Here is a 26786-nt window from a genome sequence, read left to right as displayed (position 1 = left end):
TCACTCAGTGAAAAACTCAATATATAATTAAGTTTTTCATGGGGTTCTTATTAGTATCCCACAGAATAATATGTGGCTTTGTCAAATATTAAGTGCCACTATCCGGCAATACTCACAAATTCTGTGGGAAGATGACAGAGAAAAGACCAGTTGGTCAACAAGCTTTGAATCAATTCAAAACTTTCAAGTAGGGTCCCTCTTCATTTTAGAATGAAGAAAACCTAGAGAGACAAATCCAACTCACAAAGGTGAAAATAGCTATTTATATTTTCATTTTTCTGTACATTTTCCCTGATATATTTATTATTTAATTCAATTTATCAGAATTTAGACTTGAAAGAATGGCCCATCACTTCTACCTGATTTATATTTCTCCATAGCTCCTACCACGATTGAACATTTTGCATTTATTTCCCCTCTTCCCTACTCCTCTGAATCACATGTAACCCTATTGCATTCCCAGTGCTTGGGAAGTTCCTGGCACTAAGTAGAATATTAATAAATACTTGTTGAAAAATGTGACAAGATCTATATGCTAAATTAAATACTACTTCAAAAAAGTATTCAAAGTAGGAGTTTACATATAACAATTAATATGCAGTTTTATTATAGTTGTGATAATCTAGATAATTTGAGAGTCATGACTTTGTGAAATTCCATCCTGCTTAATAATGAACAATAATGATTATGATTTATTTAAGATACTGTGTTCCACATTCTTTCATACACTATTGAAAGCCACTTAAGTTCTTCCCTCCTTTCAATGGTGAGAATTCTTTCCTTTCAATGGAAGCAATCATTTGATCCCCAAGTTTGGCTGAGTCCAAAGTACACATTCCTCAGTGATGGTTCCTCCCCAAAAGAAATTAATCCAATGTTTAAATTAAATTTAGTGTGTCTGATAATGATAATAAAAATCATTCAGAATCAAAATAGCATCACTTAAAAAAAACTGTCCCTTCTGTCAAGTGCTAACCAAAAAATGAATAATGTCAGGAGGCTTTGAAAGCATGGGTCTCATGCATGCACACTTGACAACAAGACCTGCTCACAAAATACTCTCCCAAGACCACCATCTTGCATGATGGCCACCACAGCCTTACACAAAAACACTTCTGTGAAGATGTCTGCCCAGTAACTATTCAGCTTCAGACTGGCACCACCCTTGCTATTAATCTTTGTAGCAAGGATCATTGTTTCAATCTTAAATAACCCTCCTCTTTTTGCTTTTGAAAATATCCCTGTGCCTCAACCTTTGAATATGTTCACAGGCTGCTAATGGCTCACATAACCCTATTGCAGCGTTTTGTTACTCCCTCCAAAATATCACTCTTCTTTCTGATTGTTATTTAGGTTGGCATTGTCTTTATTGCATCCTTGTTTTAGATAAATACCTCAGGAGAGATATTCAACTCTTATCTGATAGCCTCTTTTCTTGGTGTGTGAAGACATTATTGCACCATATTTTGGCATTTATTGCCAATCTGAGAAGTCTGCTTTTAATCTAAACATCATTTCAAATAAACTCTCCAGATGATTCCCGTAGGTGGTCCATGGACCACACTACAAAAAACTGATTCCAGAGGTACATGAGAGACTCAGAGCTTCTACAGAATCTTTCTCCCAATACTTCCAGGATCTTCTGTGGGGGTGGGAGGTGGGGAGCTCCTGAACTGTCGGTGAGGTCATCCTCACTGAAGTGGCAAAACAAAAATTAATCTGGCTGGTCAAACAACTGACTAGTTAGCATCACCCTCAGGCCTGGAAATTTAATGTTTTAACCACTTCTAGGTTTGAGAATCACCTGAGGATTATGGAAAGGTAGAGTCTGAGACTCAGCAGGTCTGGGGCAGAACCTGAGGGTCTGCATTTCTAACAAGCTTCCAATGCTTGTTAACAATGCTACCTGTCTTCTGCTAGTGTTTTAAATGGGAAGCTGTAGGCACTGACTTTGATGCTTAAAGATGCTTGCAGGTTGAGAGTTCAGTACTCTTAGTCTCTAGAAAATTCCACATTACCTCCAGGAATCATTCATACTCAGATACATGTTCAGTCATTCTCTTGTCCCCTCCCCCTCCACTACGGACAATGTTTCTTATCAGCTTTTTGCAGGCTAGCATAGTGGGAAAGAACCTAGACCTGTGGTCAAATACATCTAAGAGTCACTGCTTACAAATTGTGTGACTTTGGACAAGTGGCTCAGAATCTCTACATCCTTAAAATAATTACTGTGATTCCTCTCAGTGATGTTGAGATGGTGCAAGCTTGTGAGGAATAGAGCCCAGTGCCACACAAATAGTAAGGCTGGTAGCTATAGGAGCTCTTAGCATTTTTTCCTCATTTGAGTAGTTCTGGACTTTCTAAAGAAGTTGATGCCCTTCAGATTTTATGGGCTCTAATCCTTTCCTCTTTTAACTCCCTCAAAATGCTGTTATGAGGATTAAATAAATTAATATGCATAAACCATTTGGAGCCATGTCTGTCATGTAATTAGTACCCAAGATGGCTTAGCTTTTACATTTAGCACTTACTACAATGGTAATTAAATCACTTTTGAGTGATTTTTAAAACTTTTATTAGACTATGTTTGTTGTATGGGGGGATTCATTGTGACAATTCTGAATAGGCTTTGTACATTGGTTAGACCATCCCCACCATCTCCCCTCCTCCACCCTCTCACCACCTCACTTAAAGCAAGAGGTTTCATTGTTCTATTTCATATATGTATATGAAGCCCATTAACCATATACCCTTCACTTTCATCTCCTCCATTCACTCTCTCCCCTCCCACAAGTGTCCCTCCCACACTGTACCTATTTTACAGTCCTGTCTTTCATTATTAATTCCTAAGTCAGTGTTCAAAGGGGTTTCCCACTGCATCTTCACTGGGAGTATACTTTGCTTTGGTCAGCTTTTGAGAGATTTTTAAATGGACTCTCCCTTCAGTAGACTATAAATCTTGTCAGACTGGGGATTGTGTGAGTTTTAGTTACCTTGATATCTCAAACCTAACATGGTGCCTGACATGCAGTTGCCTCTCAACAAACATAATAGAATCCATACATGAATGAAGAATGAACAAATGAATGAGTGTAATTGAATGAAAGATCAAATAAATAAGAAAACATTCTTGCCCTCCTGAAAAGACTCACAGGAAGGAAAGTGTCAGAAACACTTTCTGTGAGTGTAAAGGCAATGGGAAAAAGAGAAAAAATTATATCAGAGAACTGGTCTGGGGAGGTCAATAAGGGCATCTTTTAAGCTCAGAGGATGCAGAGTTTAAAAATACCAGTCAGAGGGAAGAGGTGAACTAAGGGGAAGGAGCTTGGAAGAGGTATGGTCTTTGAGAAAAAAAAAATATGAGCTAACTGAATTTTCTGATCAAATGTGTCAGGAGATGCTTTGGTAAATAAAACATGAGAAATGAGCAACCTTTGAATTTCCTGAAGTAGGGGCTAATGAGGAACCTGGGGCAGGCAGTGAGGTTTTCCCTGAGCTTTTTGTCCTTGGGGAGGAGAGAGTCATGATTTGTCAATTCCCCCAAGAAGCTTCTGGGATCATGTGGTGAGAGGGGAGGATTGAAGTCACAAAGCCTCAGGTGATGGGCTGAGGTCTGAGGTCATGCCATTCCCTTCCACTGATTATACGACAAATGGGTTACACCAGGACTGATGGGACAGAAGGGTTTTAAGGAAGGAGAAAGGAAAATTCAGGAGCATTCCTTATGCTGATCTTAGGGAATGGCTTTATTCATATTGTACTTGGTTTTATTCGTTATTCTTGAGTGTTGATACTTTGTCTTTCCAATTTATAATGTAGCATAAATCTTCCATTGAGATAGAATGACCCATCAAAGCATTTCCAGACTACTTTAGAGCTATCCATAACTATTGCCCTTTCCTGGTAGACTTGGGAAACAATTTCCCATAACCTCACACACTCACTTAGGGCATGCAATGAAAACTGATAGCAAAATGGACTTTGACTACACAGAGGAGGACATAATGACACTATTGTCAAGGCACACACAGTCTCAAAAGGACTTTCCCATCTCATTTGTGCAGCAATCTTCTCCATAACTGTGGGAGGGAACTCATTACTTCCATTTTACAGATGAAAAGAGAAGGTCCAGAGAGAGTAGACACATCATCTATGGCCATGCATACTCTTAAGTCATAGAACCAGGATTTGGACCTATTTACTCTCACTGCAATTACTGATACCCTTTAAGATCCCATCAGAAAACCAAGAATATGGGCCCATGTACATACAGGGTGGGTCTCACCCTGGAAAAGCCCTACATCTGTCCACGTTTGGGAGCAGCTGTGGCGAGCACTGTTGCAAACCACACCTTCCTTTGCCCGTGCTTTTCATGTAGACTGTGCTGCTGAGAGCACTGAGTCTCAGTAGCTATTCATGAAGCTGAGATTTGGCTAAACAAACCCCCAAAGATGAGTGGGTGTACCCAATTAAGAAACTAGGGACCTATCTCAGGCACCTAGACATCTGCTTAGACTCTGAAACGTGCATTTCTGGTAGTGCCAGATCCATAAATTCACCTTCCTTCATTTGAAATGGTTCTTTAGTTTATTGGGCTGGAAGAACATTGAGTTCTGCTTTTGCTTTTCTTTTGAAGCAAACTCACTTTAGGGTCTTGGGAAAAGTCAATTCATCTCTTTGGGCTTCTGATTCCTGGCTTAAAAAAATTAAGTTTCAGTGTTTTGGGGTCACCAGTAAGAAGTCAGATAGTTTGACAGTGTCATCTGTTTTCTGCTGGGTTATTGACTCATACAGCAGGTCTGAGCTGGACTGATCTCTAGGGCTTCTTGTGGGTTTTGCAACATATCACTTCTACATCCCTGAACTCTTTGTTTTCTGGCACTGCTGGGGATTGAACCTAGTGCCTTGCCCATGCTAGACAAGTGCTCTTTCACTGAGCTTCATCTGCAACACTTACATCTCCTGAGCTACTGAGGAAACTCTGAAAGCATAAGCAGACAATCCCAAACCACCCAGTTAGTAAGTGCTGAGTAAGAAAGCCATGCCTGTAGAACTCCATTGCCCCTGCCTCTGTTCACTGCTGGACTGCTTTTATTGTCCAAAATAGACTTAAAGAAAAAAAAGTGCTTTCAACAACCTCATGAAATGTTGTTATTTTGTACAAAAACACTGGAATTTTAGTTCAGACACTGGAGTATGAATCCATGATTAGCTGTAAGAATTTGATAGCCATTCTAAATGTTCATCATTTCTCATTTGCTAAAAGTGTTAATATTTTAGTATTGCCTCATTTGTTGATTGCTAGAATCAAATAAGATAATGTAAGCCACTTGAAGTGGCAAAGTACTACACAGTGGTGAGGGCTAATAATAGTAAGAATACTTAAAGATGTCTTACTTGCCTTTATTAGGCAAGCTGTACCAGCATATTTGGAGGAAAAAAATCCTGCTGTAAACTGTGCAGTACAGTATCTGAAAAGATGAAGAGTAAAAATATGATGGGAAGATTTGCTCAAAGCTGATAGTAATTATCAAGTTTTTGCAGTGGTTTTCTGCTCATATGGGGGCAATTTGGCAATGTCTGGCAGTAATTATGGTTGTCACAACTTGGGGTGGAGGTTGCTACTGACATCTAGTGGGTAGAGGCCAAGAATGCTTTTAAACTTCCCACAGAGCATAAAGCAGCCCCCCACAGCAATGTTAAAAATCTTGGTCTATTACAGGTCCCATGCATTCGAAAAGTAGAGACAAGTACACCTTGTTTATTCTTGTGCCCTAGCATCTAGCATTGTGCTTGGTATAAAGATGACTCCCAGTATATAAATGTGTTTGTTGAATAAGTGGATGAGTGAATGAGCATCAACAGGAAGCTAGATAATACAAGTTAGATCTAATTCAGATTTCCAGAGAAAGTCAAGGCACCTTCTCAGTTGACTGTACTATCTTCTTTATTTTTCTGTCCTTTCTAAGCTTCTCCCCTTTTTTTCTTCTCCCAACACTGGGCAAGAATGAGCATCATGCATCCAATCTGAAAATGTCTGGGAGCAATAAACAATGCGTACAAGACCCAAGCACTTACAAAACCTCTTTCAGCTCCCCCTTCAAACCACTCCATTTCAGCAGACAGTAATCACATCAGTAAATAAATGGAATCACTCTTGTTCCTCCACTGAGCATGAACAGATGAGACCAAAAGCACATATTTCCTGCAAATGTCTTACTAGAACAGCTCAATTATGCCTTTAAGAAGACACATTCTGGGCCATGAAATAGAAATTAAGCTTAGGTGAGAAAATGGAAAATGAAGGCACTTGGTTTTGTGAGTGCAGATAGTACAACTGTTTGTCCATCACCCCACCTCTCACAATGCCTGGCACATGGTAGCCATCCTCAAATATTTGTTAAATGAAAGAAAAACCTAGTGAAGTCAGCACTCCAACCCTTCCCTCAAATCTGCCTCCAGTTAAAAAAAATTGTTTTGCCTTTACCATTCAGTTTGATATAAAGGTAGTTCAAATGCTACTAGTTTTGAAAAAAAATGTGTGCACTTTACCCCTGTGGAGATCCAAAGCCTATGGTATGTGGGTCATCATTGCGAAGTGGATATCAATATCACAACTTAAAAATTCCTAACAGTAACAGTTGATACTAGACACAAATGTTTTGAAGGTCATGTTTTACCAGAAATATAACCAGGCCTAAAATATTTGTGTATCTTTGCCAGAGAGAGAGAGAGAGAGAAATCTACAACAGTGTGTGGTAATTGGGAAGATTTAAGGATTCTATAAGCAGGACTGAGTAAGACACATGGGGACTATCAATAGAAACTTTTTACATCCAACACATTATTCCCCCAAAGAGCCATATGCCATGATGAGTCACTTACACTGGCCAACCTAAAGCTCCCCAGCAAATGATTGCCCTGCGCTGGGAATAAGCTTTCCAGAAACTATAGTGGAATGTATTTAGAGTTGCCTCTGAACAATTTTCCGTTAGTACTTTTGGCTAGAATCTGTGTTAAAAATGATCACTGTATTAATTATGCACATCCATTAGACATCCTCATGTCTGCAGAGTGGAGACATGAGGTGTTTCCACTTTGAACTCATTCCTTTTCTTCAAACATCCAAAGATACATTATTAACTAAGAGCCTCTCCTAGAGGAGTTAGTACTTCCTGTGCTATTTTCAGGCTCAAAATCGTCACTAACTCTATTTTCTTATGTGAATATGTAACAAGACCACCAGCTCTATTTGCACCTAGTCTAAAGCTTGTTTGATGATGTATTCAAGACTAATCCAACATCATTAAATCTTTATACTAGCTCCTTTCTCCATATTTAATAGATTGGTTTTAAGCATTTAATAATCAATATGTTTAAGTACATATACCATAGCCAAAGGAAGGACAGAAGGAAGCATAGGTCAGATGGGATACACTTTCTATTGTTATTTATTGGTATTTGGTTACCTATCTGCAGAAGGTAGACTGAAAACTGATCTCTAAGATTAGTTGTAAGAGATAGCTGGTATTTGATGAGCACTGTGGCTGAGCACAACATAGTTCATTAAGGCAAAAGGTCTCATTTGGTGTCTCTCAGTGTATTTAGAACCCTCACAAATACTCTTGGGAACAGCAAATTGATTTAAATTTCTTTATCAGTACTGGCTATAATACCACACTTTCTGATTAAACCATCCAATTATGATTTATTTTTCAAGAAAAGGAAAAGAGGTAATGCAGAATCAATAAGTTACCCAGCTTGCCTCTGACACAAATGACTATCAATTTGGAAACATATTTTACTGTGTACTGCACTCTGAACTTTTTAGTCAACTAGGTGTCTACATAAGCAGTGGCTCAAAACTATTGCTTATTAGACACAGCAAATCACAGTCAGTATTGTGATAACTACTTCAAAGCTTGACTCTTGTTGCTCCCAATTTGTGCTGGGTATTTTTTGTGTGTTTGTTTTCTTAGATCCTTCTGGGTTTTGGCAAAATATAACAAAGATATCCTGAGCTAGGTTTAATCTTCCAGTCACATTTTCATCACCATAATCCTCTCATAATTTCTCTCTCATGAGAAGAAAATGCAGCATTTCCTAAATTTACCATGACTGGTGAGCCCTACCTCTTGTCCAAAACCAGCCGCTTGAGAAATTTCTAACGTATTGATTCCACGTTAGTTGCATTTTTACCCTAGAAGATTCATTTGAATTTTATTGGTTCAAATGGATTTCAAATGGATAGCTCAGTGCTCAGGTGCAAAGAAATGCATTTGAGCACTTGGGATTTTGACTCTGTCATGCTTCTCAGCTTCCTTATCGGCAGCTGTGTTCATTTTTTAATTACCTGGGTGGTAGTGATGCTTTGCAATATTCTACCTGAAGTGCCACCTCAGCTCTTTCCAGCGATCTAATGAATAGGAAGAAAAAATCATGGAGGTGAAGAAAAAATCATGGAGGTGAAGAAAAGGAAGGTGAAAATTCCATAAAGTTCTGCATGTGTATGTCAATTCACCTGGAATTGCTTTTTGTATTTTGCATTTATGAAAATCCAGATTCCTTGAGATATTGATAATTTTAAACTATTGTGGAATCTTTATTTTGACTTTATGTTAAAAAAAATTGAAAGTCAGAGAGAGATTTCTTTTGATCAATTTAAATGCTACCTTAATATTGCCACTTCTGCATACTCTGTCATCTTAGGCTGGCTCACTTGTTATAGCCACATCTTGATAGCTGCACAAATTGAGTGGCAATAAAGCATACATTCTTCAGCTTGAAACACATAATTAGCTTGGAGTTACAAAGGCACAGTGTGAGAACAAGGAGCTTCTGCGGTGTTAGAAGAGGGGAAGATACTAAAGAAAATATGGTGTGTTCTCTGAAGTCCCTGCAAATCATTCCCATCTAGAAGTCTGTTACAGGTTATACTGACAAAGTGAATCTTTGACAGCAGGGATCAACAAAGAGCCTAACTCTGAGGTGAACCTGCCACTGGTTCTGAATCTTGTCTGGATCACTGCATTTTCTCAAGCAAATAGCATCCTTGCCCATCCTAATTTTCTCATCTGTGAAATGGGGAGACAGTTATCTCTCTCTGAGAGTGATTGTGAAGATTAAAGGAGATAAGCCACGTAGAATAATCAGCACAGTGCCAGGCATATTGTGGAAACAACCATTCTTTTTTGTTTTGCTAAAAAAGAATAGATGATCTCATTGAGAAAATAAATTTAAATCCCTTCATTATTTTCCCTCAAATGGCAGAGAGTTTTATTTCTCAGAATACATTACCACTATTTTCTGGAAGGGCTTTCTGGACTTCTCAGAAGTGATACATTTAAAGACTGTGCACATTGCCCTAACTCAAATTAAGGGACCTGATTTCTTTAAGAGACAGATATACTGTCCTTTCTATGTCAGGGGGTCTGACAGCACTGAAACCCTAGTTCATCTCTAAGCTAGCAGACTGGAGGAAATGACAAATACATGCAGGATGCCGTCCAGTCAAACTTCATTAATTTATATTATCTTCATTAATTTATATTATCTGATGGTAATTGCACTTACAGTTAATGACTTAACATACACCCCGTTGCAACTAGCCTTGAAAGGAGAATGATAACCAAAAATATTAAGGGAGGTTGGGAAGTCCAATGCATGTGTTGTGAGGGGACAGGGCTGTTCAATGCTGGTGAGTTCACTTAGCAGTAACTGGTATAGCTCAAGGATAAAAGTTAATGCTTATTTTTTCTAATATAATACCTCTAAAGAACACTTGGTTCTACCTAGGGATACTTGGTTCCAACAGGGACAAATAACAAGGCAGTATAAAATTTTAGGTAGGTTTGGGAGATTGATCTACTTTTGAGACTGAGCTAGATTAATCAAAATCTATTTGTCAGAATGTGTAGTTTCATTTCAGTGTTGAAAGAGTGTGTGAGTTGCAGGATGTCCTAAGGCAGTGGAGAGCAGGGGACAGTACTGACTTTCCCAAACACACCTTACTATATCCATAGCGATGCCCTGAGAACAGTATCAGCCTCTGCCAAATTGTTATTTTTCATAATTTATGCCTGAAAAGAATTTATGCCTCAGAACTGTAGACATGTGCAAAATTCCCAACTTTACTTTAAAAATCTCTGAAACATTGTCAGCCTTTCTCACTTCACAATCAATGGTGCCTTTCACTTTCACTATAAACATGAAAAAGGGTATGCAGATTTGTTGATTGTATAACAAAAAGGGAAGATTAAAGCATCAGTTTGTTTCCATTAGCAAAATTAGTTAATCACCTTATCAGCTGTCTTGTATAATTGTATTAATAGATTCTCTCCTAGACTTTTGAATTAACAAGAAAGAATTCAGACCATCTTTTACTCTCTAAAAAAAAAAAAAAGAAAGAAAGCAGTTAACCAGTTAATACATTTAGAAGCCATTATTAGCAGAGGTGACCAGACAGGTATTCTGAATTAGTTTGAATTTAATAACAGCAACTTTTCTCCTGATTACGTTCAGATAGGGAAGGAAGCACCAGAGCCAGGGCTGGGCATTTGACAGATGGTGGCACAAATACAGTGCAAAGAAAGACAGAAGAGAAGCAACAGCCACTTGGGTCAAGCTTTTCATGGAATGTGAGACATTTATTTTAATTTCTGAATACTTTTTATATAGAAATTCAGTTCTCTTCAAGGTGTGTGTCACAGTTTGTAGGGGAAATCTCATCTCATTCATTTTATGTTGGTAAAAGATCTTATAAAATTAGCACACAATATTTGGTAGCTATTTATGGAGTTCAATACAGTCCCACTGTAATACTGAAGAAGAAACTTTAATTAAAATGGCAAGCAGTTTGTTGCACAATGAATGTACATTAGGACATTAAATACTTCAAAGGAAGGCTGGAGTAGAATGACATTATGCTTTTTATAAAGCCCAATGTAAGTTTGCTTAAATAGTTTCCTTACTATATTTAAAAAAAAAAAAAAACCAGCATATACTTCGACAGCTAATGTAAGCATCATACTCACAAAACCCAGTCTCCTTTGCTTAAGCGTATGAGTAAAAGAAAGCAAAGTAAAAAGAAAATTATCAGTAAAGATTTCAAAAATCATATTTAGAAAGAAAAGTGTAGAGCCCATATGTACTTATGCAAATACACACACAAATACATAAACACACAGCCAGCTGTAAATCAAGAGAGATAGAAACTTACCGGAGCAAATATCACCATACACATTTACAAAAGAATTGATAATCCAACTTTCCTCTCCTGAAAGAAAACAGAGATTGTCTCATACTAAAAATAAAGCTTCTCTGTCCACAGCACCAGCCAGTTGTCCCTCTTCTTATGAAGCAAAGGAGGAGAACAAGAAAATCAATGCAGAGGGAAAGTGAGATGTTATACCAATCAGGTAGCAGCTTCTGTCTTATTTGCAGAGAGATGGCAAAACGGTCATATTACTAGACAGTGACAACCCACAGCCGAGTCCAGGAACCTGATACTTCCCTCTGGTGAAATGCTGCCTGCTTTGTGGGGAGGTGGTTACCATCATGGTAAGCTCCTACACTTGGCTGTGCTCACAACTGGAAGTGCAGGACTGCCTTGCACCAGCATGCTGCATTGTGAGCAGAGGCACCAATCCCCTTGTACTCCGAGAGCCCCCTCCTCTCTCAACCACAGCGCTAAAAAACAAACTGGGAGATGAAAGGCAGCCAAGATTTTGAGTGTGGAGGGACAGGGGGAAGCAGTGGTTTCATAAAATCCTTATGAATAGATTTGCATAGATTAGGTAAATGTTAGTATGTTTTTTTTTTAATTGCCCTCGTTTTTATTGAAATGCATGGGTATTATGCATGATCTCCGTTTGGGAAATTCATACTCTGTCCATAAATAATCATTAAGGTGATGGTACTGAAGACAGGATTTTCAGGCTCTGGTGACTGAGGAAGGGACAAATTATAACTTGGGTGCTTATTCATCACATGAGTGTTAGTTAAAGCCTGCTGTAAAATCTCAAAAATCAGAGGTTTAAAATTGACTTAGATCTTTTTTCATCTGTAGGAAGGAGTTGAGTTTCACTTATTGAAGGAGCTAAAATCATGGCACCCTCAAGGAACGTGTTTGAGGGATAAGCACCACATTTGTGGAAAAGCTGCCACAGGTGGCAGACTCTGTTCACACTGGCGTCCTAAGGGTGATTTCTCCCCATGGACTATACCACAGCACAGGGAGGGGAAACCTGCATGCTATCCCCTCTCTGCCCCAATTGAGGGCCCCACTCAGTATAGGAGTAGTGTCTGGCTGACCAGGGCCCCTCTGCTTTCTCATTCGTGCAGCTGGTTATGGTTCAGTGGAAATTCACATAGGCTACCATGTTTTTAATAAGTAGGTATCAGTCCAGAATGTATCCATTTTTATAGGAGAGTGTTGCTTGTTTGGGTCTCTGTGTCTCCCTATCTCTATCTCTTTCTCCCATCCTCCACCAACATCACCACCGTACAGTAATTATCACCATCATCTGTCCTTTACTCCCTTTCTTCAGTTAATGGGGAGAGGAGTGCAGGACCAAACAAACAAACAAAACCATGGTAAGTAGTCAGGCAACCCAGTCTAGTCCTGGTTCTCCATTCCTGCCATTCACTGGCCATGTGACTTGGAAAGCCCCTTAGGGTCTCAAAGCCTTAGTTTGCTCTCTGTAAAATGGGTACACTAACCTGACAATGCTGTTGGTGGAGAGATATGGGGAAGAAATGAAAAATAAACAAGGAAATGCTTTCAAGCTTACTTTCCTTTCTCCTCCTCCTTTTCTTCCTCTTCCTCCTGTGATCTGCTTGTTCCTTGTGCATAAGCCTTCATGGTACTTAAAACTCTTCATCTGTATGTACTCTGTGGTTCCTTTAAAATTCTAAGAGGAACCCCTCCCCATCACCCCTCTGACCTGCTTACGGAAAGGTCACTGCATTTCAATGAGAGAAACTACTCACTCAGGGGAGTAAATTAAGCAAGTGAACAGAGGTGAGGCAGAAAAAAGACTGAGAACCTGAGAACCACCAGGCACTGAAGTCAGCACTCCATAGGCATTTGTAGAATAACTGAATCAAGGATTGACAGAAGGAATGACATCTTTGTGCTGAAGGCCACAGCTCCTGCAGGGAACAGTGTTAGAATTAAGGAGGTTCCTGTTCTCAGCAAGGCACCCAGAACGAGAACCATACTTTAGCTCTTCAGGGTGGACAGTGAGTAATTCTTGTGGGCTTTGAATAGCAAGAGTTCCATCTCAAGTAAAAAAGGAAACTCTTCCACATAATAATATAAGCACTTCTTGAATACGTACTCTGCCAGGTCCTATGCTAAGTAGTTATTTTGTTCTTGGTAAATCACTTTATTTGTACCTCATAGAACAAAAAAGTTACTGTTTTTATTCAAATTGGCTGGTGAGTTAAACAAGACCCAAAGAGTTCAGTGGCTTATCTTAAAGCACACAGTCAATAATTGGCAAAAAGCTAAGATTTAAACCTAGTCCCTAGTCTGATGCTCTCTTCATCCTGTAACCACACATGGTGGCCCTTGTGCTTTTATTTATTCAGTGTACAGCATGTGACTAATCCATACATGATACATGGATACTCCAATAGCTCCTCAGCTCTTCCCACCATGTGGATTCAAACCATCGAGATTGGGAAACCCTGTTATAGGCACAGGCTTTAACCAGGCCAACAAGATCCATGCCCAGACCCTGTTTTGTGTGGACTTTGGCATGCTTTTATCATGTGAGAAGAAAAGAGGTGTGAGCTCAGTCATGAGTTTGCTAAGGTTGTGCTCCCTGGCCTTGGGTATGTCCCTGAATTGGTTTGTATTTCAGTTTTTCTCATGTTTAAATTGAAGGATTATCACTGAATAATCTTGAAAGGGCTTTCTGGGCCAACTTCACTAACTGAGGTTCTAGGGCTGATAGGTAGAGTGGTAATCTGGTTGGGTTAGCTTCTCCTGCCCTATGGGGTGTTCCTGTTAAAGCATTCCATTCTTAAAGTCTTGCCTGCTACTGCCCCACCCCATCACCTCTCACCACAATGAACTCCCAATAGGTCTCACTTCTTCCACTCTATTTCCTGTAAGTCACTCTCCAGATATTACTCACAGTGACCATTTTAGGGTATGAATCAGCTCCTTTCACTCCTCTGAGGAAAAAGAGAAATCATTTTCCAGGAGGCATGAAGGAAACCCTAAACTCTTTACTGTACCTTCAAAGCCTTGTGATCTGTCTCCATTTACCTATCTGATTTTATCCAGTTCCAACCCTTTCCTTCAACCACATTGGCTTATTATATGCCTTTTCACTTACTGTTGCTTCTGCTTGGAACATTCTTTCCTCAGACCTTTTCCTTCTGTCTCTTTATCATTCGAGTCTTAGTTCTATTTTCTGCTACAGAGAGGCTCCTTTTTCCCTGACCACCTAATCTGGAAAAATTTCTCCTACCTCCAGTCAGCTCTGCTTTTTACATTATCCCATATTTGTGTGTGTGTGTGTGTGTGTGTGTGTGTGTGTGTGTGTGTGTGTGTATGTGGGTGGGTGTGGTTATGGTTTCTTTTTTTTTTTTCTGGCACTTTGTATTGTCTAATAGACTCTTATTTATTTGCTCATTTAACTATTATCGCTGTTCTCTAAGAGATAACGTCTACAAACTCAAGAGGCATTTAGGAGAACATTTCCTCAGGATATAGGAGAGTACCTGGCACATAGTAGCTATTCAACAGATATAATAAGTAAATGAATGATTTAATCAATGAGTCAAATGGGAACAAGTAACACTTGTGGTGGTGGTAAAGAAACCTAAGTTTATTGAAGGACTTAGCCTTGAAATGCAGGACAGATAGACAATGCAGCTGATTCATTCATATTAGTGGTATAGACTATCTTTGCCTTCTCATCCAGGGAACATTCTGGAATGGCTGCAGACTTCAGTGTCCTATTATTTAAGAGAAAGCCATGTCAAAGATGATAGAAGCCCCTTTTGGACTGATAACCAGAATATATAGGGAACTCAAAAAACTAAATTCTCCCAAAATTAATGAACCAATAAAGAAATGGACAAGTGAACTAAACAGAACTTTCTCAAAAGAAGAAATTCAAATGGCCAAAAAATGCATGAAAAATGCTCACCATCTCTAGCCATAAAGGAAATGCAAATTAAAACCACACTAAGATTCCACCTCACCTCTGTAGGAATAGCCATCATTAGCAACACCACTAACAACAGGTGTTGGCAAGGATTCGGGGAAAAAGGAACCCTTTTACACTGCTGGTGGGAATGCAAACTAGTACAACCACTCTGGAAAAAAATTTGGAGGCTACTTAAAAAGCTAAACATTGATCTACCATATGATCCAGCAATACCACTCTTGGGGATATACCCAAAAGACTGTGACACAGGTTACTCCAGAGGCACCTGCACACCCATGTTTATCGCAGCACTACTCACAATAGCCAAGTTATGGAAACAGCCAAGATGTCCCATTACTGATGAATGGATTAAGAAAATGTGGTATTTATACACAATGGAATTTTATGCAGCCATGAAGAAGGATGAAATCTTATCATTCGAAAGTAAATGGATGGAACTGGAAAACATCATTCTGAGTGAGGTTAGCCTGACCCAAAAGACCAAAAATTGTATGTTCTCCCTCATATGCGGACATTAGCTCAAGGGTAAACACAACAAGGGGATTGGACTTTGATCACATAATAAAGCGAGAGCACACAAGGGAGGTATGAGGATAGGTAAGACACCCAAAAAACTAGATAGCATTTCTTGTCCTCAATGTAGAGAAACTAATGCAAATACTTTAAAATGACAGAGGCCGATAGGAGAAGGGGACCAGGAACTAGACAAAAGGTTAGTTTGAGAAGAATTAATTTAGAAGGTAACACACATGCACAGGAAATTAATGTGAGTCAACTCCCTGTATAGCTATCCTTATCTCAACCAGCAAAAACCCTTGGTCCTTCCTATTATTGTTTATACTCTCTCTTCAGCAAAATTAGAGATAAGGGCAAAATAGTTTCTGCCTGGTAGCAAGAGGGTAGGGGGGAGAAGGAAGGGGTTGGGGGAATGGGGAGAAATGACCCAAACATTGTATGCACATATGAATAAAAGAAGAATAAATAAATAAATAAAAAATAAAGAAAGAAGCCCCTTTTGTAAATCATTCCAATTGGTTATTTCTTAAATACTTGGGTTCCCAGAGTTCAGTTCTCCTAGGCCCACATAGAGGGGCTGATATTGGGATAGGTAGTTGCCTGTGCATTAGTCATTAGAGAAGAAATAGTCTTGTCAGCTAGCCGCTTAGACCTCCAATTGATCAGACAGTTCAGACAGATGACTATCCTTCTCTGTCATGGAACTGGAACTGACAAAAATAAAGCATAATGCCATTATTTGATGACTCTTGTTTGAAGATGATATTAACACTGTTGCAACTGCTTAGAAATAACATTTGTCCATTATTAGACTATTAAAAATAGATGTACAGTGTTTTCTGAGTATTTATAGAGAAAGTTAAGTAGATTAAAATAATCTGTGATTCTCTGAAAATCTCATTAGCAATGCTAATTTCCAATATGGTCAGATCTTCAATTCCTATCTTCCAACTGAGTGAGGCCTTCTGACAACTTCAAAAGAATTTTTTTCCCCCTGAATGGAATGTCCCCCCTTTGGTGGACCTGCCTCCTGGTAATGCAACAGTTCCTTACCCCTAGAGTTTCTACTCTAAACATCTGCCTCTCAAAAGGGGTCCTTTCAGGCCTGTCTGTTTAGGGTTAGACAGTAGGAGGCCTAGCTTTCTAAGCATTTAGCACGTACTGAATAGCAAAATTCCAGAGCCATGTGGATTTCTCCATTGCAGTGGGGGAAGGGAAGGAATCAAAGATAAGACTGCTCTGGCCATACTAATAAATGACCAAGGGGGTTAGCTAAGGTTCGTACATTTTGCTCTAAGAACAATTTCAACTCTTTCAAGCTAGAGCAATGAAAGCACTTACATTCGATCCACTTATGGAACAACCTTGAAATCTTTAATGATGCCTTCCTTCCTCTGACTGAGCACAGCTACTAGCATGGATAAAATGCAATTTATTCGGATGTGAGTTAGGTATATAGAGTCAAGGCAGAACTTTATATCCTTCTTATCTCTTATTTCTTTGGTAGAGAAGAATGTTCCTCTCCATCTTTGTCTCTTTTCGTTTTGAAATACCTAATGAAATAAAATAATATCAATAACACTTGAACATTTTTTAGATCATTAGCTTTCCTTGGTAGAGTTCAAGGCTAACAGAATACCACACAGAAGCTGAACACAGAGAAAAAATCATGCAAGCAAGAGAAGCTAAGAAATACAATGGAACATGACTGAGAAAAATTGGGGTACTTGTGAAAATGAAGCTGTGCCTGGGAGGTCAAAGGAGACAAAATAATACTAAAGTAGCAAGCCAAAAATGTTCAAAACACCTTCTCTGAACAAAAGTTTAAGTTCTTCACAGGCAGGGTAATATCTTATTTGGCTCTGTATTCTCAGTCCAGAGCAAAGTGAAAAATAGAAATCAGATAAGCAATGACTATTTGCTGAGTTAGGGACAGACAGAATCATGTAGGCAGAATAATCACAGTGAACCATACTCCCCTTTGGGTGGTATTGTGTTGGACAGCTCTTGTTTGCCCCTCGCCACTTTCCTTCCTACTCTTACTCAGAAGGATGACCTGAATGGACCACATGACCTCATGAAGGCATCACAGTGAGAGGTGCTGCTGAGAGAGTAGAGGGTAAGAGGAGACTGAGATCAGGGCATGTATTCCCTTGGTCCCTCTTGAGGAGTCAGTAAGTTGGCTGTGTTCCTCTAATGAAGGATACAAGGGCTGTGAAGTATCCTCCATACAACTCCTCCTCACCCCTATCTTTCATCTTTCAAGCCTGTGGTGGTAACCGCTCCTCTCAGTTTCTATCCCATAGGTACTATAATTGCACCATCCCTTCTTGTTTTACCTAAACCTTTTCCATCTCTTCTTAATCATCTCTTTTTAAAATTCTTCTTAATCCCTCAGTTTCATCATCCCACCTATTTCCTTCCTGGAACCAGAGCAATGCAAACAGGTGGATGTGATTTCCAGCTCTGTCTCTTACTTATGTGGTCTTGTCACATGCCCTCAGCTATAAAATCAGTTACTGTAAACTAATCCATACTAAGTGCTAAGTGCACAGCAAGCATTCTCTACATAACAATAGTGACCATTGCGATACTGTTTTCTAGCTTCTACCTGTTTCATGAAGATGACACACATGCTCTTTCATTTTTTCTACAGAGGAAAGAGGCTGTCCTGTTTTGGGAGAGGAAAGGAAAACCCATGCCCTATTTAGAAAGATTTAGCAGAATTTTCCCAAGGAGTATAGAAGCATCATTGAGACATTTGGGAGTAGAAAAGCATGGGAATGCAGAAGACATATGGCTTGAGGCAAATAAATATTTGTTGAAAATGGTTTGAGTATTAGCATTTCTGAGTATTTACAGTTCACTGATCAGTCTACTCAGCTTGGGTAATAGGATAGTGGTTAGTTGCTTCTTTCAGACATTTAATGGCAGGCAGTTCATGGATTCTTGCAAGTCCATTCATGGGGTCTAGACCTCAGATAATTATTCCAGATCTATTAAATGCCGATTAATCTTATGCTTTCATTCCCGTAAGAATCTCATGCCAATGGAGGGCTGAGTTCTGTTAGAAACTCCTCCAATGACCTAAAGAGACTTTGACCTAGGAGAGATTGGGCATGCATTTTATATATTACAACTAAAGCCTATAAGGAATTCATGTTCCCAAAGGCAAGAACAATTTTCAAATCTTTGAGAACTTTGTTAACCTTAGAAGTGAAAGCCTAAAGATTTCAGTTCTACAATTTTTTCTTTTCAGTGGTACTGGAGTTTGAACTCAAGGCTTCACACTACCACTTCAGCCACTCCTCTAACTATTTGTTTTTAGAATATATGCTACACATCAGGCACATACTAAATTCTAGGTATACAGGGATGAACAAGATAAAATGTTACCTTTCAAAAGGAACTTAGAATCTTTCTGAGTTATCTGCACAAGCCAGGAACCTAATGAGGACTGATATGTAAATAATGTCCAATACATATTTGCTGTATTATTGAATAAGTAATGTTGAATTACTATGATGTATTTAACTACAATGGTGAGCATGTGAAAAATCAGTTAGTGAAATTATTGCATGTAGGAGGATATAGACAGCACATTCAAATGACCAAATCATATCAACTTTCCATGTTATTATAAGCATAATGGTGTCATAGCTTTTGAGCTCAATACCAGGAATTCCATGAAGATGCTTTGTGGCACAGGATGGAGATGGAAAGATGGTACAAGGGCAGGCAAGGAAACCAGGGCTCCATATCCATTCTCTTGTTCAATGGGCCCACTCCACTGTTGTCTATTTTATATCCTGAGTTTGTAAATACGATTGGTTTTCATCAGTAGGTTTTCTATTGCAAAGGGAAGACTGGAAAACAATTGAGCTAATGATTTGACAATTGGGATTAGCTGCATGGACTTTTTGATACCAATAATGATGCTGATATTCATTTCTGAGCATTGCCAAAGCACTATTCATACACTATTTTATTTGATTATCATTCAACCCTACGGACTAGAATCTATTATTATTGTCATTTTATAAACCATGAGCTAGGGCTTAGTGCAGTTTGGTAAACTGCTCAAGTCTATGTAGATAGTAGTAGAATGAGGGTTTTAACCTGGGTTGTCTGATTCCAAAGCTTACATTTACAGAGCTTTGATAGTATGTGTAAGTATGGTGTTTACAAGGTGGTCAACTGGACATTATTTCTTTTGTTGTGTTTTTGTAATTTATACTTACTGGAAATCAAAAGTGACAACATACTTTGGCATCATAACTTCTGATTATTACATCTATTGTTCTGTCTAGGGAAATAAAAGTCCCATGATAAACCACTAAACAATAGATTCATCCATCCTGCAATCTTGCATAGTATGCAATAGTACTGTGCACATAGTAGGTACTAAATAAGTTCTTGCCAAATTATTAAAGAAGAGAAAATGGATGACATTTCTTAGGATCACATTCATAAATCTAATCAGAAAGCAGCAAAAATATATCCCGTTGTTTTCCTCCTATCCTTTTTATAATAGAGAATGCTCTATCAGCAAATGGAGGGCTTAGAGTTGGCTTTTCCTGACACATATTTCTTAAAGCCCCATGTGGATCCAGAAGATGAATAGTTGTTGTTATGAATAAGGATTAAGACTTTATATCAGAAAGAATCCCTGAGGTCTGGCTTTTACAAGAATCTTGTTAGTCCTGTAATAAGAATGAGAGGAAAAACATGGAGACCATCCTCAATAATCTTGCCAGTATACTGAGAAATGAATAGTAAATTAGATCAAGAGCTGTGCGACTTTTCAGTGATAAAATCCCCATGAAGGGAAGTATCAGAGACAATTGTGTATACTGATGGGACTCTCTTAGCCTTTCTTTTTTAATAGATAGAATTGTATTTATTGTATATATGATGTTTTGAAGTATATTCACTTAACAAATGCATTTCTTCATATAGTTATCATTTGTATGGTGAAAACTCTTAACCACCACCCTGAATTTTTCAAGAGTACAATATATTATCTTTAACTATAGTCACCATGTTGGCAAACTAAACTTAATTTAAACTTATTCCTCTTATATAACAGTAAATATGTATCTTTGACAACATCTCATCCCTCCCTTCTTTCTATTCTCCCAGCCTCTGCTATCACCATTCTGCTCTCTACTGTGAGATCAACATTTTTAGATTCCACATATAAGCAAGATCATGCAGTATTTGCTTTTTCTTGACTATTTATTTCATTTAACATAACACCTTCCAGGCTCACCCATGCCTTTCTAAACTTCAGTGTCTTCCCCTGTGAAATGGGACTGATGAGGCAGAATTATAAAATCACACACAGAAAAGTCTGAAGGCAATTATAATGACACAGTAAAATGCAGTCTCTCTCTCTGCTAATGCTTCAGATAGATTTGAGACTGCAAAATGGCTTTCTGGTTTTCCTTTCCTTGCTAACAAATTGTTATAATCCTTCTGTTAAGTAAACATGCCTCCAGAACCCAGATCAAATTGTAGCTTGTAATAAAATAGGGTGTCGGTAGGAAAGAGGACGCCAGCCTGCCTCTCCCCATGTGTTTTACGAAGTGTAGGCTTTATGCCATTTGGGTGTTTCATGGAGCTCCAGAGTGGAGTCCTGGTCTGCATGATTATGACGCCATCTGAAAGCATTCTCCCCACTCTGGCCCCCACCTCCATTCTTAGGGATGCATCTGGTTACGATGCTGCACAGCAAGGCAGTGGAGTTGGTCAGAGAGGATCTGGGACAGTATTTTAACTTGATGTATTATGATACCTCTGTAAAACCTCCCCCTTTTGCTGAGTATGTCTTATGTTAGAGGCGCTTCTGGATTCCTATGGTGTGGAGTAATCCATACAAAAAAAAGATTTTTTCTACAATTTTATTAACCAAAACAATTCCATCCTGTATGTAGAATTCTCCCTGTATTGCTAATTGACATTTTCCCAAACCCTTGGATTCAGACTACAAGAAATGCTGCAGCCCTGGCCTTTCCAGAGCTGTGATGCCTGGAGACCCACAGGTCACTTTGAGAACAGAAATTTTCAATATAAGGTAGTTAGTTACTCTTAGTTTCTGTGCTCCATGCCGCTCTCCCTAAACATGAGCTAAAGCCGTTTCTCCTCTGATTGTTGATTATTTATTACTGCAGGCCTCTTTAGAACAGTTCAAAAAGCCATGTGTACTCACACAGAGAAAAACCCGCTTTCTTCTTCAGCTGTGCATCTATTTTCAAAATAGAATGTTTTACCAATGTCTTCCCTAAAATGTTAGTTCCTTGTGAAACCATTCCCAAGTCTTTAAATGATACGAATTAAGAGTCAGTCTAAAGAACAGGACATTCAGATATTTCTAGAATGTCACTTATTTCAACTCTGCGAGCAACACTTTTCCTCTCATTTCTTTGAAAGTGTGAAGACAAAAACTCCTTATAAGGGGTGGTAATACCACTTGTTCTGACATTAGCTGCAGTATAAGTAGAGTCAGTCTTAGACTCTGTTCAGAAAATAAAAGAATCTACTCTTCCTGTTATGATATCACAGTGCTCTATGATATGGACTGTGAGTACCAAAGCCAGGCATCTGTATGAATCTCAAACCTGGCTGCATATCACTTAGGTGGCCTAAAAACAACATGAATTACCAAGTGCCAAGCCTAGAGTTCCTAAACCACAATCCAGTCTGGAGGGGAGTCTAGAAATCTGCAATTTAGCAACTTTCCCATTTCCTCTTCCCAAAGGGAATTTGACAGGGACCTCTGCACACAGATGAAAACAGTGATAGCACTATCATCACAAGACCGCCATACCTTGTCACACAGGTGAGTTACATATCCAAAAAAAAGGCTTTAAGTAGCATAGGAGAGGAGGAGTAGAAGAGGAGTCACATCCATGGAGAGAAAGACTAGCTGATGGAATTGGTGCCATGGGACAGAAACATGATCAATGAGCCCCACACTCACTTTTTCTCCTGGTATCTCTTACTGGGGCCTTCTCCTTTCAGGAAGCATGCTTTCACATGGATAAACAAGAGGTAGAACTAATGTAAATGGCTGATACAATAGTCTTCCTTATCCATGGGTCCTTTCTGCTGTTTCAGTTAACCATAGTCAACCATAATGTGAAAATATCAAATAGTACATTCCAAAAATAAACAATTTATAAGTTTTAAGTTGTATACCCTTAAGTTGTATACCCTTCTGAGTATTGTGATGCAATCTTACACTGGGATGTACACAGTTTATCCACATTGTACACCTGTTAGGCATCTCAGGTATTAGATTGACTATAGCATGTCACGGTGCTTGTGTTCAGATAATCCTTATTTTACTTAATAATTGGCATCAAACATAAGAGTGGTGATGCATAGGAAGTACCAAAATGTGTAACACAGGACAGATTAACTTTGGTACTGTGTAGCAATGTTGCAGGGCATATAAGAAAAAACATAGTTTCTATAGCTTTTGGTATTCTGCAGCTTCACATATTCACTGGGAGTGGGGTCTTTGAATATATCTCCACCCCCAGATAAGGATGTACTCCTATACCTATGTGCTGTGTGCCTAGGTCTTTTCTAAGCACTTCATGGGAATCAGCTTATTTAATCCTCCTTAAAATACAACTAAATAAAATATCAAAGTCTAAAGATCAATGTAAATACTCCTTGAACCGCTTCCTAGGATCGGCTTGGATTCTGCTGACTTGCCTTGGTCATCCTTCACTTTTGCCATGTTAGTTCACCAGCACTACTGCCCTGTGTACTATGGTAGGCTTAAGCAAAGCTGTGCCAAGTTGCTCTTTTCCAAAACTTCCTCCTAAGACAAACATAAATGCAAATCATTTGTTGAAAAGGCAATTCCAGGAAAGGGAATGGGGACTTCAGGCAGGAAAATGAAGGAAGCTAAACAAAGAAGACATTAATGAGCAGGTGTCCCCAGTAGGTAACTGGGGCTTGATTTCCCTGAGAGACGCTGTGGGGGAGTAAAGCACTTCGAAGGATTCTACATGAGGAGCAGGAAGCTGACCATTTGTCCTCCAACTCCTTTCCCTCATTGGCTCCCATAAATGTCAAAATGCACCCCCAGCACAATTTTAAAAATCCTAAAAAGTTGTATATAAAAGAATACAGTTTGATGTAGAGTGTCTAAAGATGTGTGCAGCAAGGGATCAGGTGAGAAAGAAGACTTAGTGAGACATTTTATAATAACATTTCATTTACATTTAGCTACTTTATACTTTACTATTAAAACATAAGTAGTTATGAAACTTTTAATCTTTGTTTTGTGGAAATGTATAAATAAGTTCTTAAGTACTAATATTACAATGTATGCATATTTTGCTTATGAAGACCTGCTATTGTATTTTGACCAAACTTTATAGAAGCTTTTGTAACAATATTTTATGTTACAATATAATATACAACAATACTTTGTTGGATAAAAGAACACTATACAAATTTTAGGAGTGCAAAACTAAAATAAAAGACATAAAAAAAAAAAAAAAAGAATGAAATCCCTGCATTTCCTGCCTGTCTGCCTGAGAGTCTGAAGCCCTCAGTAGAGGGACCCTTCTCTGCAGAAGGCCTGGTGTAGCAGTAAGAGCTGCAGAGCAAGGGCCAAGGTCAACAGCAAGGGCTATAGCATCTATAGGTGCTTTGGAAAGTCCTAAGCCACAAACAGGGAAGGAGAAAACGAGAAAGAAACCACAGGCTGTTTTTATGAGGGCTCCAAGGACAGATTATGCTGGTTTTTGCTCTACTTCTGAGTTACTTTTTCCTTTGTGTTTGTTGTTTCTGTTCTTAATGGGCTGGTGCCTTAAGTAGCAGGTCAGGCTTTTCTTCCCAGTTCTGTGCTTTCAAGCCTCTGCTCTCTGCTTGCCCTGTTCTCCCCACACAGCACGCCTCTCCTCCTCTTCTCACACACACATTACTGCATTTGTTTTTCAGAACCCCAGGTAACCTGCCACTGTGTACTTTTCAGGTTGGCTTTGCTCTCTTGTATAGCCCTTATTTCACTCTGTGTCTCTGTTAGCCACCCTCATGTTTGTCTCCCGACTCTTAACCCAATATTTTGCACGTGGGAAGCTCTCAATCAAGTGTCTTTTGACTGGATGTAGAGATCTGTTCTACACAAAGTGGTTCTAAGCCTTGTATCAGTGCTACCTGATTTAACTTCAAACCCTGGGCACACAGTTGTGGAAAGAATACTGTGTTCCCCTTGCACATTTGCTAAACCCTGTTAGTTCACTCAGTGCTACTGATTGATTTCCACTGTCTTCCTCTCCATCCTTATTATGGTAAATGCCACATCCCCATTTGATTGAAGCAAGCTCTCAAACAGGTTTGATTGGTGAGATAGCACAGGTCAGTTGACAAGTCCACTAAGCCAGTGTGCTAACATTATTAAGGAAAGATAAGGAAATACAGAAGGGCTGCTGGCTCTACGAGGCAGGAAGAAGCAGCTTCACAAATCATCTTCCATTTTCAGAACTAAATCTCCAGATCTGGCTTTGCTGAAAAGCTGCTTTCCCAAACTGTTGGAAATTTGGTATTTGATTTGTAAACTCCTATGGATCCTTTAAAACTCAGTTCATGTGTCACACCCTTCTCACCTCTGTGAAGAGGAAAAGGAGAAAAGAGCTAGTGTTTGTGGAGCACTTAATTTTCCAGGCCCTTGGTATGACACCTAATGTTATTTTATTTTATTATCCTGGCAACACTGCAAGGCAGAAATCAGCCCCATTTTCTAGAAAAGAAAACTAAGGGTAAGCAATAATCTAGCTAATAAGTGATGGAATTAAGATTTGGATCCAGGTTGCAATGCAAAGTACACATACTTTCTATTAGCCCATACTCCCCCCCCATAAGCAATATACTTTTTTGAGCACATACATCTTCACCCCATGTCTTGTTAAATCCTCACAGAAAATCTTTTAGTTGGTTATTATGAACCACACTTTACAGAGGTCTAAGAGGTCTTTATCTACCTCCATTTCTGTCTTCCCAGTTACACTATTTGTCTTAATACTTTGCACTTATGTGCTTATGTTTCTATCTTTCAAACAAGAATCCAATTTTCTCAAGGACAATATTTCTATAATTGTGTGTGTGTGTGCATCTTCAGTGTAGGGGTGAATGAATGAAAACATAACGAACAAATTCACCCCATGCTCTAAAATAAAATATAAAATAAGTCAGTGCTTTAAAAACATCCACAATTTATTTGAAAAACTAACCTTTGACCAAGTAAGGTTGGGGAGCATTCAGTGTCCTGAGCACAGCTACCCTCTAGAATGTGTTTGACTTATTCATCTCAAGCCTCTCCTATCTATACCTCTGTCACACTAAGCAGTGTGACAAATTTTTTGGATTCTCATCAACCTGGCTCTTGTCTGTCTCTGGTTATGAGGGAGGACTAGGCAACGATCAGCCAAAGGACATGTCACTAGTGGTCACAGATTTGAGAAGCCCTGGCCTGTACTCCAAGCATCATCAATCTTTACAAATAATCCTCATAAGGATTTATTTACAGATAGACTACCTGAGGATGGTTTTCTCCAAATTGCTAGAATGTTCAAGAAGCCAGGTAAAATGAAACAGACTGTCAGAAGCAGGCACACTTAGAGCCTATGAGAATAGGTGAGAGCATAAAAACTGTAAGAGGGTATAACTGAAAGGAGAGAGCACAACATTCATGAAAGAACAGAGAAGCCCTGCTTTGTGCCACAGGCTCTAAGAATGTCCTTGCATTGTGGCAAAGAACAATAGTGTGGAAAACTGTTAAAATATCTTCTGTTAAGTCCTTTAAAACACAAGGTCATGAGCAACTTATAAAGAATAATTTCTATTCAAAATAGTTAATAGTCTTTAAAAAATAACCACTAAAATTTGGTCTTTAACTAGGCAGAACACTGACTACCAGAAATCATGGCTATTGAGAAAGACTTGTTCCCTAGCATTCCCCCAGGTTGCTAACGTGCTACAGCTCACAGAAGATGCTGGCCCTGGCAGTGTACAGAGTGTGCAGCAGAACTAAGAATAATTGGCTATCCACAGCTAAAATCC

At 38.9% G+C, this 26786-nt stretch overlaps 1 protein-coding gene across 4 annotated transcripts in view; it reads right to left on the bottom strand.

Annotated features, from left to right (window-relative positions):
* Nucleotides 1-26786, bottom strand: part of Synpr (synaptoporin) — a 300697-nt gene that overhangs the window by 150074 nt on the left and 123837 nt on the right. Inside the window, exon 1 of one of the 4 annotated variants that reach the window (XM_074044118.1) lies at nucleotides 11219-11626. The exons of the other annotated variants lie outside the window; for them this stretch is intronic. Coding sequence (XP_073900219.1) covers nucleotides 11219-11242 — 24 coding nt within the window. The 5' untranslated portion in view covers nucleotides 11243-11626. Of the gene's footprint in view, nucleotides 1-11218; nucleotides 11627-26786 lie in introns of those variants that run through there. 4 annotated transcript variants of the gene reach the window in all.

Source organism: Castor canadensis, chromosome 10 (genome assembly GCF_047511655.1).
Source record: "Castor canadensis chromosome 10, mCasCan1.hap1v2, whole genome shotgun sequence".
NCBI classification, from domain to species: domain Eukaryota; kingdom Metazoa; phylum Chordata; class Mammalia; order Rodentia; family Castoridae; genus Castor; species Castor canadensis.
Note: the sequence above shows the minus strand (reverse complement) of the source record. Positions and strands in the feature narration are given on the sequence as shown.